This window comes from Protomyctophum bolini, assembly GCF_963924005.1.
Source record: "Protomyctophum bolini genome assembly, chromosome: 2".
Classification (NCBI taxonomy): Eukaryota; Metazoa; Chordata; class Actinopteri; order Myctophiformes; family Myctophidae; genus Protomyctophum; species Protomyctophum bolini.
In genome coordinates this window covers 31,610,675-31,630,674 of record NC_137863.1, presented here as the reverse complement: position 1 = coordinate 31,630,674, position 20,000 = coordinate 31,610,675, and the positions used below count along the sequence as shown (strand labels likewise).

The 20,000-nt window shown below is 41.4% G+C and overlaps 1 protein-coding gene across 2 annotated transcripts in view; it reads right to left on the bottom strand.

The window, feature by feature from the left end:
* Positions 1 to 20,000, bottom strand: part of LOC308329926 (TOX high mobility group box family member 2-like) — a 200,262-nt gene that overhangs the window by 87,954 nt on the left and 92,308 nt on the right. For both annotated transcript variants that reach the window (XM_080784471.1, XM_080784470.1), the window contains exon 3: positions 9,290 to 9,349. In XM_080784471.1, coding sequence (XP_080640597.1) covers positions 9,290 to 9,349 — 60 coding nt within the window. The remainder of the gene's footprint in view (positions 1 to 9,289; positions 9,350 to 20,000) is intronic.

Genomic DNA, 20,000 nt, shown 5'->3' with positions numbered 1-20,000 from the left:
CTGTCCATTTAACCTCTAGACGGGCCTTTTGACTGATACCCATTTAAACTCTAGACGGGCCTTTTGACTGATACCCATTTAACCTCTAGACGGGCCTTTTGACTGATACCTGTCCATTTAAACTCTAGACAGGCCTTTTGACTGATACCTGTCCATTTAACCTCTAGACGGGCCTTTTGACTGATTCCTGTCCATTTAACCTCTAGACGGGCCTTTTGACTGATACCTGTCCATTTAACCTCTAGACGGGCCTTTTGACTGATACCTGTCCATTTAAACCCTAGACGGGCCTTTTGACTGATACCTGTCCATTTAACCTCTAGACGGGCCTTTTGACTGATACCTGTCCATTTAACCTCTAGACGGGCCTTTTGACTGATACCTGTCCATTTAACCTCTAGACGGGCCTTTTGACTGATACCTGTCCATTTAAACCCTAGACGGGCCTTTTGACTGATACCTGTCCATTTAAACCCTAGACGGGCCTTTTGACTGATACCTGTCCATTTAAACCCTAGACGGGCCTTTTGACTGATACCTGTCCATTTAAACCCTAGACGGGCCTTTTGACTGATACCTGTCCATTTATCCTCTAGATGGGCCTTTTGACTGATACCTGTCCATTTAACCTCTAGACGGGCCTTTTGACTGATACCTGTCCATTTAACCTCTAGACGGGCCTTTTGACTGATACCTGTCCATTTAACCTCTAGACGGGCCTTTTGACTGATACCTGCCGGTGAAAAACACAATGTATTGCGGGAGGAAATATTGCGATGTGGATACAGTATGTTGGCACACCCCTACGCAAGTAGCAACCTTGTATCACCATCCATGTACAGTAGCTCACTGAAACGGGGCCCTTGTATTTCTATATTGATTTTTATTTTATTTTTATTAAGGATCGATCCCCATTTCACTGCGCAAACATTTCAAGTGAGACCGTAAAAAAACTGAACAAAACCAAAAACACAAAACACTTCACAGTACAGGACTAGTAAATGTTTAACCAATGCAAAGAGCCTTTTTCCATTTCCTGAAAAGTAACAGTTTTGAACATACAAGGTTATTCTATCTGACAGCGACGATAAGGTTTGTATTTATAATGAAAATAACTTATGTCATGTGTTACTGCCGCAGTCACAGTTCCACAGCTGGCATACCTAATTCCTGACAAATGACAACGACAAACATGGCCTGGAATGAAATACGTGCTATCGCTATTAAGTTACGGAAAACCATCTGCGATGAGAAATGGCATTCAAACCTACAGGTACAAAAAATAATAATCCCTTCAACTCTTTTACATAATAGCAAAAGGCAGCGCCCTGCAACTTTTTCAAATCACTCTGTGGCAGAAGCGCTTTATACTTATGCTCACTCAAACGGGGGCCGGGGCCGGTAATGCATTAACTAACAAGTGAGTGGAAAATGCAAATGCACTCCCCTCCTCTCTCCACCATCAAGCTTTGAAACGGGGGCTCTCCAACCAACTCAGCGATCCATAATATCTTTTGCTTTGAAGCTCTGGGAACGAACACAGCCTCCTCGGCTCGGCACGGCACAACTAGCCTTTACCAAAACTGGATTCCACCATAGCAGCAGCAGCAGTACTGGCTGGCATACGTACGTACGCACACACGCACGCACGCACGCACGGCATGTTGAAACCACATGCATGCAGCGCCTTGGCAGCGAAGACCCTACATGCAGGCAGCCAATCAATAAAACCTTGTTACGCTAATTGCAAGATCATAATCTCCGCTCACTACTTCTGCTGAATATCCAAACAGTCACTCCATTAGTCGAATTATTCCCCTGTGTGGTTGCTCCGTCTCTCTCTCTCTCTCTCTCTTCCATCCCCCCCCCTCTCTCTCTCTGTCCCCTTTCCCCCCCCTCCTCCTCCCGCCCCCTGTTCTTTTTTTCCTGTGACATATTTCTCTCAAACAGCAATTCCGCTAAATGAATTCATAAGTCAGGCACGGAGAGACATCAAAGAGAGGGAATTGTCAAAGAAGTAAAGTGCTGATGAAGTGTACTACGACTGTTTCGTGCGAGCGGCTCAGCTCAGCGCTCTCTCTCTCTCTCTCTCTGAGACGGAGGAGTGTGCGCTATCTTTGATCGGTACGGTACTGGTGTGCGTCTCACGGTTACGCGGGGAGAGTCTCTATACTTCAGGTGAAGGCCCTGATGCCGAGACGGAGAAACCTTTCCTTTCTGAATCCCTTTCGGCCAGGGACGTGCACACATAGACCTCAAAGGGTCATTCAGCCCCTGCCCTTTTACCCGTCTGTAAAACAACTGCCCTCTCCAGACCACGGATGCAGCATTTACTTTGGGGAAATAAATTCAAATGCCTCTCCTTTCCATAACAGGCCGGAAGGCAGCAGTATTCAGGAGAATTCCTGAACGCTATCTCTTGAACTTGAACGCAGCATTTTGCATTGAACACATTTGTTTATAAATCCATGCCGTACACACACCGCATCTCCACTAGCTAAAGAGAGCTGGGTTGCGACCCGAAAATAGCTGATCTACAAGCTCTCAATGAGAGCTTGTAGATCTGCTATTTTTACTATTTTTTGTCTACAAGTGCCCTCTTACGGGATGTCTGCCCCTCTAAAACTCTCTGCACGTCCCTGGTCTCTACTTCAGGTGAAGGGCCTTGGCGAGACTGAGAGACCGTCCTTCCGACAATATGCAAGAAGTCTTTTCGTTTCATTTCAGAAGAGCCACGTACGGTGGAGGTTTGTGTGCGTTTATAGCACCTCTGCACGTTTTATAAAAAGATACCCAAATCAATCGCCTCTCTCTCTCCCTCTGGAAGACGGCGGGGACGCGAGCAGGAGGTTCTTCTCATCGCTGGGCCATACTCTTTTTGTACACTGTTTTGTCCACCGGTCGGTCAGCGGTCAGCCAGGCAGCCTCGAGCGAGCCCAGACAATGAGCTTGTTGATGCCGAGACCGAGAGGTCTGTGACCTTGTCATCCAATCACTAACACTCTGTCACTATACACAGGGGGGGGAAGGAGAGGCAGAGAGAGAGAGAGAGAGAGAGAGAGAGAGAGAGAGAGAGAGAGAGAGAGAGAGAGAGAGACGAGGGAGCAATGAAGGAACACACTAACAAAGCCAAAGAGAAATGCAACTGAAAGGTCGCGGCATGATGCTCATGGGAACATCGATATGACAATGGAACTGACCCCGTTTCCTCTCGTGTCTCGTCACAACAATAAGTCCATGCCAGTGAACTCAGTGGACACTAAACAGATAGGATACCATGGGCTATAGATCATGCATGGGCAACTGGCGGCCCGGGGGCCACATAAGGCCCTCACCTTCACTTAATGTGGCCCTCAATTTGTGGCCCATCATTTTGGTAAATTGATTTCAGCTGTTAAAATTTCAATCCCGCTGACGGGACCCGCTTGAATAGTAGCTTGGTAGCTTAATGACTAGTATTAAAACGTTATTGTCTTTGTGTGTGTTTGGATTTAGTTTGTATAAAGTTAACATAACTAACTAAATGCATTTGAAATTAAATAAAAAGGTTCCAATTCCAAAAAATATTCAGTCTTTCAATTCAAATACAGCAAAAATAGTCGATCTACAAGCTCAAAACGCGTCACAGCGTGAGGGGAGTTGACATGGAGAGAGACAGCTGATTTGAAGGAACAGAATGAATTACTGATATAGAGAATGAAGGGAGGATTATATAATCAACATCATGCCTTCCGTGTCTCAATTAACTATAACCCATTTAATGACCCCACTTTGGGAACCACTGGCCTATACTACTATATGAATAACATCTGAACCACTGGCCTATACTACTATATGAATAACACCTGGCCTATACTACTATATGAATAACATCTGAACCACTGGCCTATACTACTATATGAATAACATCTGAACCACTGGCCTATACTACTATATGAATAACATCTGAACCACTGGCCTATACTACTATATGAATAACACCTGGCCTATACTACTATATGAATAACATCTGAACCACTGGCCTATACTACTATATGAATAACACCTGGCCTATACTACTATATGAATAACATCTGAACCACTGGCCTATACTACTATATGAATAACACCTGGCCTATACTACTATATGAATAACATCTGAACCACTGGCCTATACTACTATATGAATAACACCTGGCCTATACTACTATATGAATAACATCTGAACCACTGGCCTATACTACTACTGTATATGAATAACATCTACTATATGAATAACATCATCCTATACTACTATATGAATAACATCTGGCCTATACTACAGTATATGAATAACATCTTGGTGCTCTGGCAATTATTTGGGGGCCAACTTGCCTCACAGCCCACCGGCGGGCCCCGGGGCCACAGATCTATATGGTAACGAATGGCTTTACAACAACATAATAGTCACGTGGATATGCAGATGTACCTCACTTCCTTCATCCTACATGTCCAACAAGTCAAAAACACAATTTGTTCTCTTCTTTATATCCTGCTCTTCATTTTCTTTGTTTTGTTACAGTTAAGGCGAATTTCCTCTCTCTCTCTCTCTGTCTCTCTCTCTCTCTCTCTCTCTCTCCCCCCCCCCCCTCCCTTGGGGGTAGATATAAAGCTCATCACATCACATCAAACATCTTGCTAACCACTTATATAGGTAGCCCAGATTAAACAGAGAGATTAGATGAAGAGGCAGGGGAGAGATAGGGAGAGATAGGGAGAGAGAGAGAGAGAGAGAGAGAGAGAGAGAGAGAGAGAGAGAGAGAGAGAGAGAGAGAGAGAGAGAGAGAGAGAGAGCAAACGCTGAGGCACACACTTTCACACAGTTTGGAGATGGAACCACTGACCTAAATGCATTTCAATGCACCGGAGGAGAGGGAGAGAGAGGGATGGAGAGAGAGAGAGAGAGAGAGAGAGAGAGAGAGAGAGAGAGAGAGAGAGAGAGAGAGAGAGAGAGAGAGAGAACGAGCAGACAGATAAAAGCGAGCTGTCATCAGTGTATATATTTTTTCATATTTTATTTTTCAAAGCCTATAAAGTCTAATTTATGCCGCGTCGTACATCATTAGTTAGTTGAATATGATGTCATGATTTGGGTTCCTTGATTCTCACAAGCCGGCAAGAAAAAAAAAGGCCAGACTCAAAACTGTTTTGACATTATAGATGTTGTTGTTGTGATTGCAAAATTGTATCTCCTGAAATATAACAGCGAGGTTCCTAATATCCAACAGCGACTTACAGCTTCTGTGGGCATTTAGAACACACTCTGTCGGTACTCGCAACAAGAGAATATACAATTATGTGGAGAATGTTGAAATGTCAAGTATCCAGTAATGAGTAAATGTGGCAACAGGTGGCTTCTGGTATTTAGTAGTCTTTAGATCCATACTTTCTACTCGTCTCACTTCTCCTCATAGCAGTGCCTAATTATTTTCACTGTGACGTGTTGAGATACAGTACAAATTTAAATAAATATTGTCCAAATGGTAAATGGTGCATTTATATAGCGCCTTTATCCAAGGCGCTTTAACATGCATTATACATTTACCCATTCACACACACATTCACACACACCGCGATGGCAGAGGAAACCATGCAGGGCACCAACCTGCACATCGGGAGAAATTAGGGGTTCAGCATCTTTCTTGCCAGTGTTGATTTCATCGACTAAAACTAAGACGAAAAATGTTCGTCGACTACCAAGTCATTTTACACTTGGTTGCACATGCTGAAAATAGCCTGTTCTGAATGAATCCAAACAGTCACAGCCGCTCTGAAAGCAGGCAGTGTTAAAAAAGTCCTTTAAAATATTCTGGCGGGAACCCCTTTTGGTGTTTTAAGCATTATGCCAGTTCCAAGTACATCCTTGCAGGCAGTGACAGTACTGTAGGCCTACTGTAGCCTGCCTGCCTGCCTACCTGTTAATGTTTTGGGCAGCTGCTGATTTCACCAGCGTGATACTTTTAAAATAAATTAATTACTCCCATAATGCTGACTGCCGCCACAGGATAGGATCCACTTCTCCACCTTAACGTATAGTCCAAAGTGTGTACACATTGTTTAAGTCAAAGATGCACAGCATCATGGCTTTCATATGGTAATATAAACTTTGGCTAAAAGCAATCCACCACCACCATCACTTCAATGTTTACAGTCTGTCAGTCTCTCCCTCCCGGGAGGAAAAACAACTGTCTGTCTGTCTGTCTGTCTGTCTGTCATGGAGGTATGCTACAACCTAAACAGACTTTCTCTTCCTCTTCAAAATAAGAACTATGCTTGTAATGATTAGTCAACACTAGTTTTATTTCTTAAGTAAACTTACAGGATGTATAGCGCCCTGAGAGATAATGCTTTGACTGGGTATCTGCCGAGTGTCTGTGTAACGCTGTGTGGAGTGTCTGTGTGACGCTGTGTGGAGTGTCTGTGTAACGCTATGTGGAGTGTCTGTGTGACGCTGTGTGGAGTGTCTGTGTAACGCTGTGTGGAGTGTCTGTGTAACGCTGTGTGGAGTGTCTGTGTAACGCTGTGTGGAGTGTCTGTGTAACGCTGTGTGGAGTGTCTGTGTAACGCTATGTGGAGTGTCTGTGTGACGCTGTGTGGAGTGTCTGTGTAACGCTGTGTGGAGTGTCTGTGTAACGCTGTGTGTAGTGTCTGTGTAACGCTGTGTGGAGTGTCTGTGTAACGCTGTGTGGAGTGTCTGTGTAACGCTGTGTGGAGTGTCTGTGTGACGCTGTGTGGTCGTGTCTGTGTAACGCTGTGTGGAGTGTCTGTGTAACGCTGTGTGGTCGTGTAACGCTGTGTGGAGTGTCTGTGTAACGCTGTGTGGAGTGTCTGTGTAACGCTGTGTGGAGTGTCTGTGTAACGCTGTGTGGAGTGTCTGTGTAACGCTGTGTGGTCGTGTCTGTGTAACGCTGTGTGCAGTGTCTGTGTAACGCTGTGTGGAGTGTCTGTGTAACGCTGTGTGGAGTGTCTGTGTAACGCTGTGTGGAGTGTCTGTGTAACGTTGTGTGGTCGTCCATCGATCATCTGAAAGCCCCCGAGCCCCCTGGAGTCACCCCCCCCCCTTCCCCCCCGGTAGCTCCGCCTCTGGACCTAGTCATGATTGCCTGCCTCCTAAACTGTGACACGCACCGCGGAAGAGAGTCTACAGTATATGCCGCGGAAGGGCTGCTTTCACCCAACACCCATATATACATATAGACACACCTTATAACTCCTATGACACACACACTGCATGGAGCGCGGCTAATGTTATAAGCTAACTGGAGCAGAAAATATATGATATTTCTTGTTTTTAAATGATCGTCTTAAAAACATTTTTAAAAAATTGTGAAAATAGCCGATCTACAAGGATGCATGTGTGTGTGTGTGTGTGTGTGTGTGTGTGTGTGTGTGTGTGTGTGTGTGTGTGGCGGGCAGGCTTATTCCGAAACTCTTGCAAATCCCACTGTTCAAACACAACCGTCCATGCATTTGTTCTCTATACCAGCTGTGCTACTGTACTGTACTGTACTGTACTGTACTGTACTGTACTTAAGTAGCCTAGAATTCTGAGGTATTTGTACCTACTTTTCAATTTCAAATACTTTCTTTTACTTCTACTTGTCCACATCTCAGTCCACACACACACACACACACACACACACTTATTTGAAAACTTTAGTTATTATAGTTACTCTGATTACAAAACATACATTAAACACTTCAGCTCTATATACATTTCGAGCATTTGAAAATGGCCGATCTACAAGCTCACAATGCGTCGCGATGCAAGCTTGTAGATGTTTCATACCTTTGAAAACTTGAAAATGGGCATTCTGTAATATAAGTATTTCTACTTTTCATAGTTTTTGATATACCAATACTTTTGTACTTTTACTCAAGTACATTTTGAATTCCGGACTTTTACTTGTAACGGAGTAGTTCTATACACATTGCACTTTTTTCCACTGTTACTCAGCCACGGTTGCCAAGATGCATCTCTCTCTCTCTCTACTGTGGTCTCTCTCTCTCTCTCTCTCTCCTCTGTCCATTTAGAACTGCATTAAGAACCATTTGTCCCGAGGCCACAATCAAGTCAGCAAAACTGGAGCTTTCACCCGTGAGTCAAAATCTCACATATACTGTAGTGTAAATAGCAGCACACACACACACACACACACACACACACACACACACACACACACACACACACACACACACAATGACTGATTTGCTGAATTATTTACACGAAGAACGAAATTATTAATGGAACTATGAGTTTGAGCATCTGCACACGCCACTGCATTCATTCCAGCACAGTACAGCGCAGCACAGCACAGCACAGCACAGCACAGCACAGCACAGCACAGCACAGCACAGCGCAGTGCAGCAGAGCAGAGCACAGCACAGCGCAGTGCAGCAGAGCACAGCATAGCACAGCGCAGTGCAGCAGAGCACAGCGAAGCGCAGTGCAGCAGAGCACAGCGAAGCGCAGTGCAGCAGAGCACAGCACAGCGCAGTGCAGCAGAGCACAGCGAAGCGCAGTGCAGCAGAGCACAGCACAGCACAGCGCAGTGCAGCAGAGCACAGCACAGCACAGCACAGCGCAGCACAGCACAGCGCAGTGCAGCAGAGCACAACGAAGCGCATTGCAGCACGGCACGGCACGGCGCGGCGCGGCGCGGCACGGCACGGCACGGCACTAGCTAAACTAGCTAATTAACCCATTATGCTGCCACCTGCTGGACCCAGAGCCAACCGCACACTGCCAAGGCTATTTCAATGCAGCACACATGGGACTGACATCCTGTTTGGAGTGTCCATCTTAATGTTAAATAAATAGCATCAATGATAGCGAGCTAAAATGAAGCCATCCTTGCTCTAGAAAGCGCCAATGTTTCCATCTCTACCGGATAATCAGCAAAGACCTCCGAACATTGCGCATTTTATCCAAACCATGGAGAGCTCTGTAGATTAGGAGTTATTCAGCTTTTTAGTCAGCCTGTATAATGGGAGGTGGACGGCAGCGCGGTTGCGCAACCCGGTCTAGGATCGCTAAAAAACGGTCTATGGATCGCTAAAGAAGGAAAGGCCAAGCCAAAACAGTTATTTAAAAAAAGAAATCAGCAATCCGGTTTGATATCAATAATAAAGCTTATCAGACGGAACGTTACGCCAGAAGCAGTTGCCGGTCGGATTCCTTCTGGCGGAACCCACCGGGGGCCCCCACACAGAGTTGCACCACTCAGTTCACAAGGGTGTGATTTTTTTATCATTGACTGATTGAACTCACCTGGTTCGGGGAGAGGAACTCTTGGTTGTTCTCATTCATGTACATGTTGTCACCATCAAACTGTAGTGAGAGAAAGAGAGACAGTGCAGTGGTTGAAAAAAATACTCAAATGTTTTACTTAGGTAAAAGTATCAATACTGCAATATAGAAATACTCTGTTAGGCTACAAGTAAAAGTGTACTAAAAGTGAAAGTACTCATAATGAGTTTTTACATATTTGAAAACTTGAAATAGGACATTCTGCACAATGAGAAATGTCTATAGTTTTCAAATATAAAATTTTCTTTTGAAAATAGCAGGATACAGTAGCCTATAAAGCTCACAATGCGCCGCATCGTGCACAATTACACTTAAGTATGCAGCTACTTAAGTACAATAAATGTACTGTTCCACCAATAGGTAGTGTGAACCAGTTGCACATGTGCAGCGCGGCAGGGCTAATGACTGCTGCATCCTTGGCTTATAGACCTCCATGGCTCTGGTGGATGTGTCAGTAATTACACTTCATTAGTGACACATATAATTAAGCCCCGGGCAAAAGCTGTGTGTGTGTGTGTGTAACTCACACTCCTGGGGCTTGGCGGCTCGCTTGCCAGCCTGTGGAAGGATGTCTTAATGCGTGTGCGTGTGCGTGTGCATGCGCGTGTGCATGTGCGTGGACCTGCGATTCTTCGGTGTCATGAGAGTTGACAAAAACACAAGACGCGGATGGAGTGGTAATCTCCAGCGCGTGCCGAAGACACACAGCACAGCATCAACTGGTGGCAAACGGACGGCCGCCATGCAGCCAGTGACACAGTGAACCGGAGAGCACCACCATGCAGCCAGTGAGACAGTGAACCAGAGAGCACCACCATGCAGCCAGTGACACAGTGAACCAGAGAGCACCACCATGCAGCCAGTGACACAGTGAACCAGAGAACACCACCATGCAGCCAGTGACACAGTGAACCAGAGAACACCACCATGCAGCCAGTGACACAGTGAACCAGAGAACACCACCATGCAGCCAGTGACACAGTGAACCAGAGAACACCACCATGCAGCCAGTGACACAGTGAACCGGAGAGCACCACCATGCAGCCAGTGACACAGTGAACCAGAGAACACCACCATGCAGCCAGTGACACAGTGAACCAGAGAGTACCACCATGCAGCCAGTGACACAGTGAACCAGAGAACACCACCATGCAGCCAGCGACACAGTGAACCAGAGAACACCACCATGCAGCCAGTGACACAGTGAACCAGAGAACACCACCATGCAGCCAGTGACACAGTGAACCAGAGAACACCACCATGCAGCCAGTGACACAGTGAACCGGAGAGCACCACCATGCAGCCAGTGACACAGTGAACCAGAGAACACCACCATGCAGCCAGTGACACAGTGAACCAGAGAACACCACCATGCAGCCAGTGACACAGTGAACCAGAGAACACCACCATGCAGCCAGTGACACAGTGAACCAGAGAACACCACCATGCAGCCAGTGACACAGTGAACCGGAGAACACCACCATGCAGCCAGTGACACAGTGAACCGGAGAACACCACCATGCAGCCAGTGACACAGTGAACCGGAGAACACCACCATGCAGCCAGTGACACAGTGAACCAGAGAACACCACCATGCAGCCAGTGACACAGTGAACCAGAGAACACCACCATGCAGCCAGTGACACAGTGAACCAGAGAACACCACCATGCAGCCAGTGACACAGTGAACCGGAGAGCACCACCATGCAGCCAGTGACACAGTGAACCAGAGAACACCACCATGCAGCCAGTGACACAGTGAACCAGAGAGTACCACCATGCAGCCAGTGACACAGTGAACCAGAGAACACCACCATGCAGCCAGTGACACAGTGAACCAGAGAACACCACCATGCAGCCAGTGACACAGTGAACCAGAGAACACCACCATGCAGCCAGTGACACAGTGAACCAGAGAACACCACCATGCAGCCAGTGACACAGTGAACCAGAGAACACCACCATGCAGCCAGTGACACAGTGAACCAGAGAACACCACCATGCAGCCAGTGACACAGTGAACCAGAGAACACCACCATGCAGCCAGTGACACAGTGAACCGGAGAGCGCCAGACTATACGCCCGGCGCCGTTCCTATTAATAGGGGTGGGTACGATATACCTCGCGATACGATATCCGTGGCGATATTAGGCCATCGATAACGACAAATATCACGATATGTTGCGATATTGCAATATTCAATATATATTGCAAGAGATTTCGTCAACGATATATCACGCAATCTGTAACTAAAAATGAAAAAATAAATAATAACTATGGACACAGGGCCGTTTTGGACACGGGGCGGCTTGCCGGCACCGGGCCAGCACCCTGGGCGGTGCGTTCCTGTGGGTCTATTTATTGGGCTATTTTCAAATAGCCCAATAAATACAATAAGGGCTTTAAGTGGTTGAAGTTTCAGTCTCACTGATGATGTCATTCTTGGACAACAGCGTTTATTGTTAAACAGTAAAATATCCTGGCCCACCACCACCGCTACATATTTTTGTTGCGTTAAGTGTTTGATAAACCACATTTGAGGGATAATTCCCACATAATTTGTATATATATAATATGCTACTATATTTAGGAATGCAAAATTTATGTCGATACCTACTGCATTTTCTTTTACTCCATTATATCGGTATCATTCCCCCAAAAAGATCCAGTTATTGTGGGGCGTGCCAGTGGTCAGGAGCCAGCCTGTTAGTCCAGCCAGCCCACGATAGCCTGCCAGTTTATAGTGTTAACAGGAGGGCCATGTCTGGCCAAGAGTCCACAACAGCCTTTAGCACATTACACAGTCTGCCAGAGAGATGTCAGGCCCCGGTCAGGCCCTCGCACGCACGCACGCACGCTCGCACGCACACACGCACGCACGCACGCAGCACTCAGCCCTGGGGAGAGGCAGCTAGTGGTGGAAAGTATAAGTACTGTACTGAATTTATTTAAGTACTGTACTTAAGTACAACTTTGAGGTATTTGTATACTTTACTTGAGTATTTCCAACAAATATTTTACTTTGAACTCCACTACATGTATTTGAGAACAATGAGTTACTAGTTACTTTGATTATTATTACAAAACGTACTTTAAACACATCAGCCCTACATACATTTCAGCCATTTGAAAATAGCCGATCATACAAGCTCACAATGCATCGCATCGTAATACATTGTGAGCTTGTAGATCGGCTATTTTCTAAATATTTGTATAGTATACATTAAAACAGTTTGAAAAGGGACATTGTGCACATAGTGAGTATTTCTACTTTTGGTATACATTTTGATACTGATACCTTTGTACTTTTACGCAAAGTAAATTGTGCTATAGTAGTAGTGCTACATTGCAGTATTGATACTATTGATACTAACAAAAAAAACTATTTTTTCCATCTCTGGAAAGGAGTGATGCGGGCAATGAGAAACAAAGTAGATGGGGGAGGACAGAAGTCATGAATAAGAGATAAGAGAGAGAGAGAGAGAGAGAGAGAGAGAGAGAGACTGTGTGAAGGAACAGTGCATGTGGGAGCCGCGACTAGCAGTGGAGGCCTTAAGCTGTGGTTGTTCTGGCTATAGCTGTGATTAACACTGGGGTCATAGCCAGAGGCCACCGCTTAGAGAACGCACGCACGCACACACGCACAAGCACACACAAGCACTCCCTCAGGCCTCTTCCCTGTCTCTCTCTATCGGACAATATTTTGGCACCCGCGCCGTTTATGAGAAAGCGAAACACAGCACCCGGAGACAGGCGGCCAGTTAGCCGTCTGAGATGAATGAACTGTTCTCTCTCTGACTGTGTGAAGTCAACTCGTGAATGAGTGTTTAAGGGCCTAAGGTGCACTGCTCCTGTTACCACTAGGTGAGACCTAAACACGTTAAAACAATTAAAGGAACCTGACCGTTGACCCTCTACTGTGCCAATGTTTTTTTTCCTCTCTCTTTTCTTCACAAGAAAGCCTCATAAAACAGACCCAGTGGCTGAAATACACGTGGGACGGACGTGTAACTACCACCATCTCGTACTGTATGTATATACGTACAAAGTAAAGATGGCAGCTTCATTTTGGGATTCGAACCCAGGTCTCGGGTGGGAATCGAGGGCTGACATTATTTTTATGCTGTGCTAAGACAAAGCAACCACTAGGGAAGGGCTGGGGACTAGAAAATATTGCACCTTGCATTATCCAACCTGTTCTGTGGTACTGTTCTGCATGTTTCATACACCATACTGTCCATGCCTAACAGAAACTAACTTTTCAGTATTACCCGTATTGCTTCCAAGATCCTCAGACTCCCTACACCCATACTTTGATATGAACAATAAGGCCATTACACGGTATAGCACTTTCAATATCAAATGACACTGTTCATCCTCTGTATCGCTTCTTTAACCTCATGCCATCTGGACAAAGATACAGAAGCTTGCCATGGAAAAAGGTCAGTTTTAGCAGGAGTTTTGTCCCCTCAGCCATCGCGACATTAAACAAACTGCCCCACGGATAGGATGGTTCTGTGCCAAGTGTTGTTTTTGATGTGGGTGTTTGAACAGACTGTGAATCCAAAGTGTTCTTAAAATGGGTGATAATTAACACAGGTGCAGACTGCAGAGGCATAAAAAACAATCCAATTCCAGAATGAAAAGAACACCCCATCCAAGATGGCCGCAGCACCAGGATGGGGTGGGGCAGAGGTGAGCGGGCGGGGTCGACATATGCCCGCACTGGGCTGCAACAAAACGGACCGCATGGCGTTGTATTACATTAACGTACAGTATACTCCAGTGGTTCCCCAGCAAAATGAGAACGCAACAACTAAATCACTTTAACCCGACTTTATACTTTAGATTATATAATATGAATCTACAAGCTACTGTAACAACAGGTTGCATCGCAAGGCAAGGCATTATGTGAGCTTGCAGATTTGCAATATTCGAGAAATTTGGTGCGTTAACCCATTCAGGACGCAAACCCCTTTTGTTGTTTTAAGCATAGCGTTATAAAATAGAACCGAGTGCCGCACTACGAGCTTGTACATCTATTTTTGAAAAATCATGAAAATGTGGCACAGAGTCCACGGCCAATACAGATAATTCCGGGGGTCCGTGACATGGAAAAGGTTGAGAACCACTGACAGAAACAGGTAGGTTTTTCTGAAAACTGTCAGGATTTAGAAAACATTTTTTTAGAATCGTCCTCAGGTCTAAATTGGTTATAAGAGTAATTGCTAACGGTAATAAACTGTAATACGAGGCAGCAATGACGCACGCACGGACGAATGGCGGTACGTGTTCTGTTTGCTTTTGCGTTCCTCCTCATGTTTACAAAAGGAGCACAGAACAAACTGGAGCACACAAAGGCAATAACTAGCAGCATTATGCGGTGTGAAAGCCCCTGCACATATTATTATATTCCAGCGTCTGATAGAAGCGTTGCTTCCAGTGCAGTGATTTGAACCTGATAGCACCATTAACGTTGGCGGAAGACGCCGGCGAACAATCATTGCGCTCAGCGGAACAAAAATGGAATCAATGTCTTTATTGCGGCGCACTTGGAAGCTGTTTTACATGCAGTGGTAATAATCACATGCTGGATGTGATGGCGTCTTCTTGGACCAGGGCTGTTGTAGCAGCTTCCCAGTGGTGGGAAGTTTACTTAACAGTAACACCCTGAGCGGCATAAACGGAGGTCTCTGTCCTAACAAATAGTTACGCTCAGCGCTCGAGACGGAGATTAATCACAGGACGGAACATTAATGATAGCATAACCGCTCCACAGGCCGGGAGCGCCTGTTGGGCAACATTCAATGTCATTTCCGGTCATCCAAAATGTCCCCCTCCCCATTTTAGTGGATGAGACCGAAAATCTTAAAACGTGAATAACTCTTGATCTAAATCAATCCGTCCAATTCTAACCAAGATACACCCAAGATGGCGCCTGGTGCACCTTGAAATGTGCTCCGTACGGTAGCTGCAAATCGCTGGGCGCTCTGATTTAATGGTCCTAAATACCCCCGGGCGTTCAGGGTGTTTATTACCGTACGTACAATTTTGAGGTATTATTTGTCCTTTAGTATTTCCAATTTCCAAATACTTTTACTTCTATGCTACTACATCTCAGAGGCAAATATTGTACTTTTACTCCACTACACTAATTATTTGAAAACTTGAATTACTAGTTACTTTGTAGATTTCGACAACATACATTAACCACTTCATTTAGGTTATTTGAAAATAGCCGATTTTCTAAATTATTGTTGTTTTTTTTTCAAAACTCTAAATGAGAAATTCTGCACAGTACTTTCTACTTTTGGTACTTTATAGTAGATGAAGATGAAGCCAATGCTTTTGTACTTTTACTCAAGTACATTTTGAATTCAGGACTTTTACTTGTAACAGAGTAGTTCTACAGTATATTGCAGTATTTAAACTTTTACTTGAGTAAAACGATCCACACAGAAGTACTTTTTCCACCACTGCAGCTTTCACACCTGCACGCTAAATCATTTGGATGGAAATAGACGCTAGCTAGGGTGCAAATGTGGCCTACATCTATACTGTATAATATATACTGTATCTAAATGTGGCCTACATCTATACTGTATATATAATATATATCTAAATGTGGCCTACATCTATACTGTATAATATATACTGTATCTAAATGTGGCCTACATCTATACTGTATAATATATACTGTATCTAAATGTGGCCTACATCTATACTGTATAATATATACTGTATCTAAATGTGGCCTACATCTATACTGTATAATATATACTGTATCTAAATGTGGCCTACATCTATACTGTATAATATATATCTAAATGTGGCCTACATCTATACTGTATATATAATATATATATAAATGTGGCCTACATCTATACTGTATATATAATATATATATAAATGTGGCCTACATCTATACTGTATAATATATACTGTATCTAAATGTGGCCTACATCTATACTGTATAATATATACTGTATCTAAATGTGGCCTACATCTATACTGTATATATAATATATATATAAATGTGGCCTACATCTATACTGTATAATATATACTGTATCTAAATGTGGCCTACATCTATACTGTATAATATATACTGTATCTAAATGTGGCCTACATCTATACTGTATAATATATATCTAAATGTGGCCTACATCTATACTGTATAATATATATCTAAATGTGGCCTACATCTATACTGTATATATAATATATATATAAATGTGGCCTACATCTATACTGTATATATAATATATATATAAATGTGGCCTACATATATACTGTATATATAATATATATCTAAATGTGGCCTACATCTATACTGTATAATATATACTGTATCTAAATGTGGCCTACATCTATACTGTATATATAATATATATATAAATGTGGCCTACATCTATACTGTATATATAATATATATATAAATGTGGCCTACATATATACTGTATATATAATATATATCTAAATGTGGCCTACATCTATACTGTATATATAATATATATATAAATGTGGCCTACATCTATACTGTATATATAATATATATATAAATGTGGCCTACATATATACTGTATATATAATATATATCTAAATGTGGCCTACATCTATACTGTATAATATATACTGTATCTAAATGTGGCCTACATCTATACTGTATATATAATATATATCTAAATGTGGCCTACATCTATACTGTATAATATATACTGTATCTAAATGTGGCCTACATCTATATTGTATATATAATATATATCTAGATGTGGCCTACATCTATACTGTATATATAATATATATCTAAATGTGGCCTACATCTATACTGTATATATAATATATATCTAAATGTGGCCTACATCTATACTGTATAATATATACTGTATCTAAATGTGGCCTACATCTATACTGTATATATAATATATATATAAATGTGGCCTACATCTATACTGTATAATATATACTGTATCTAAATGTGGCCTACATCTATACTGTATAATATATACTGTATCTAAATGTGGCCTACATCTATACTGTATAATATATACTGTATCTAAATGTGGCCTACATCTATACTGTATATATAATATATATCTAAATGTGGCCTACATCTATACTGTATAATATATACTGTATCTAAATGTGGCCTACATCTATATTGTATATATAATATATATCTAGATGTGGCCTACATCTATACTGTATATATAATATATATCTAAATGTGGCCTACATCTATACTGTATATATAATATATATCTAAATGTGGCCTACATCTATACTGTATAATATATACTGTATCTAAATGTGGCCTACATCTATACTGTATATATAATATATATATAAATGTGGCCTACATCTATACTGTATAATATATACTGTATCTAAATGTGGCCTACATCTATACTGTATAATATATACTGTATCTAAATGTGGCCTACATCTATACTGTATATATAATATATATCTAAATGTGGCCTACATCTATACTGTATAATATATACTGTATCTAAATGTGGCCTACATCTATACTGTATAATATATACTGTATCTAAATGTGGCCTACATCTATACTGTATATATAATATATATCTAAATGTGGCCTACATCTATACTGTATATATAATATATATCTAAATGTGGCCTACATCTATATGTATATATAATATATATATATAAATGTGGCCTACATCTATACTGTATAATATATACTGTATCTAAATGTGGCCTACATCTATACTGTATATATAATATATATCTAAATGTGGCCTACATCTATACTGTATATATAATATATATCTAAATGTGGCCTACATCTATACTGTATATATAATATATATATATATAAATGTGGCCTACATCTATACTGTATAATATATACTGTATCTAAATGTGGCCTACATCTATATGTATGTATATATAATATATATATAAATGTGGCCTACATCTATACTGTATATATAATATATATATAAATGTGGCCTACATCTATACTGTATATATAATATATATATAAATGTGGCCTACATCTATACTGTATATATAATATATATATAAATGTGGCCTACATCTATACTGTATATATAATATATATCTAAATGTGGCCTACATCTATACTGTATATATAATATATATATATAAATGTGGCCTACATCTATACTGTATAATATATACTGTATCTAAATGTGGCCTACATCTATACTGTATATATAATATATATCTAAATGTGGCCTACATCTATACTGTATATATAATATATATCTAAATGTGGCCTACATCTATATGTATATATAATATATATATATAAATGTGGCCTACATCTATACTGTATAATATATACTGTATCTAAATGTGGCCTACATCTATACTGTATATATAATATATATATATAAATGTGGCCTACATCTATACTGTATAATATATACTGTATCTAAATGTGGCCTACATCTATATGTATGTATATATAATATATATATAAATGTGGCCTACATCTATACTGTATATATAATATATATATAAATGTGGCCTACATCTATACTGTATATATAATATATATATAAATGTGGCCTACATCTATACTGTATATATAATATATATATAAATGTGGCCTACATCTATACTGTATATATAATATATATCTAAATGTGGCCTACATCTATACTGTATATATAATATATATCTAAATGTGGCCTACATCTATACTGTATATATAATGTGGCCTACATCTATACTGTATAATATATACTGTATCTAAATGTGGCCTACATCTATACTGTATATATAATATATATATAAATGTGGCCTACATCTATACTGTATATATAATATATATATAAATGTGGCCTACATCTATACTGTATAATATATACTGTATCTAAATGTGGCCTACATCTATACTGTATATATAATATATATATAAATGTGGCCTACATCTATACTGTATATATAATATATATATATAAATGTGGCCTACATCTATACTGTATATATAATATGTATCTAAATGTGGCCTACATCTATACTGTATAATATATACTGTATCTAAATGTGGCCTACATCTATACTGTATATATAATATATATATAAATGTGGCCTACATCTATACTGTATATATAATATATATATATAAATGTGACCTACATCTATACTGTATATAATATATATATAAATGTGACCTACATCTACTGCCGCCATGACAATTATTGTCACTGCAGTAAATAAAAGGCACAGAAGAGGAGAAAAAAAAGCATCAAAACAAACAATAGGGAAATCAAGATGAAAGGTTATAATTAGTCACTCGTGCTACGTTGCGCGTTGTGGCAGCTCGTCAGCTAAACTGACTCCATGTGTGTTTTTACGACTTCTGTCTACGCAACAAAACAGACTGTTCAAACTAGCACACACACACACACACACACACACACACACACACACATTATTTGGAGGTGGAAATATAAATGTTATACCAGCACACACAAACTCACCTTCAGTGGTGGAAAGTAACTAAATATGTTTACTTATAAGTACTGCACTTAAGTACCATTTTGAGGTATTTGTACTTTACTGGGGTATTTCCAATTTCCAATGACATGAAAAAGGTTGAGTACCACCGACATAGAAACATGAGTTTTTCAGAAATTTGTCAGGATTTAGGAGACTTTTTTTTAAT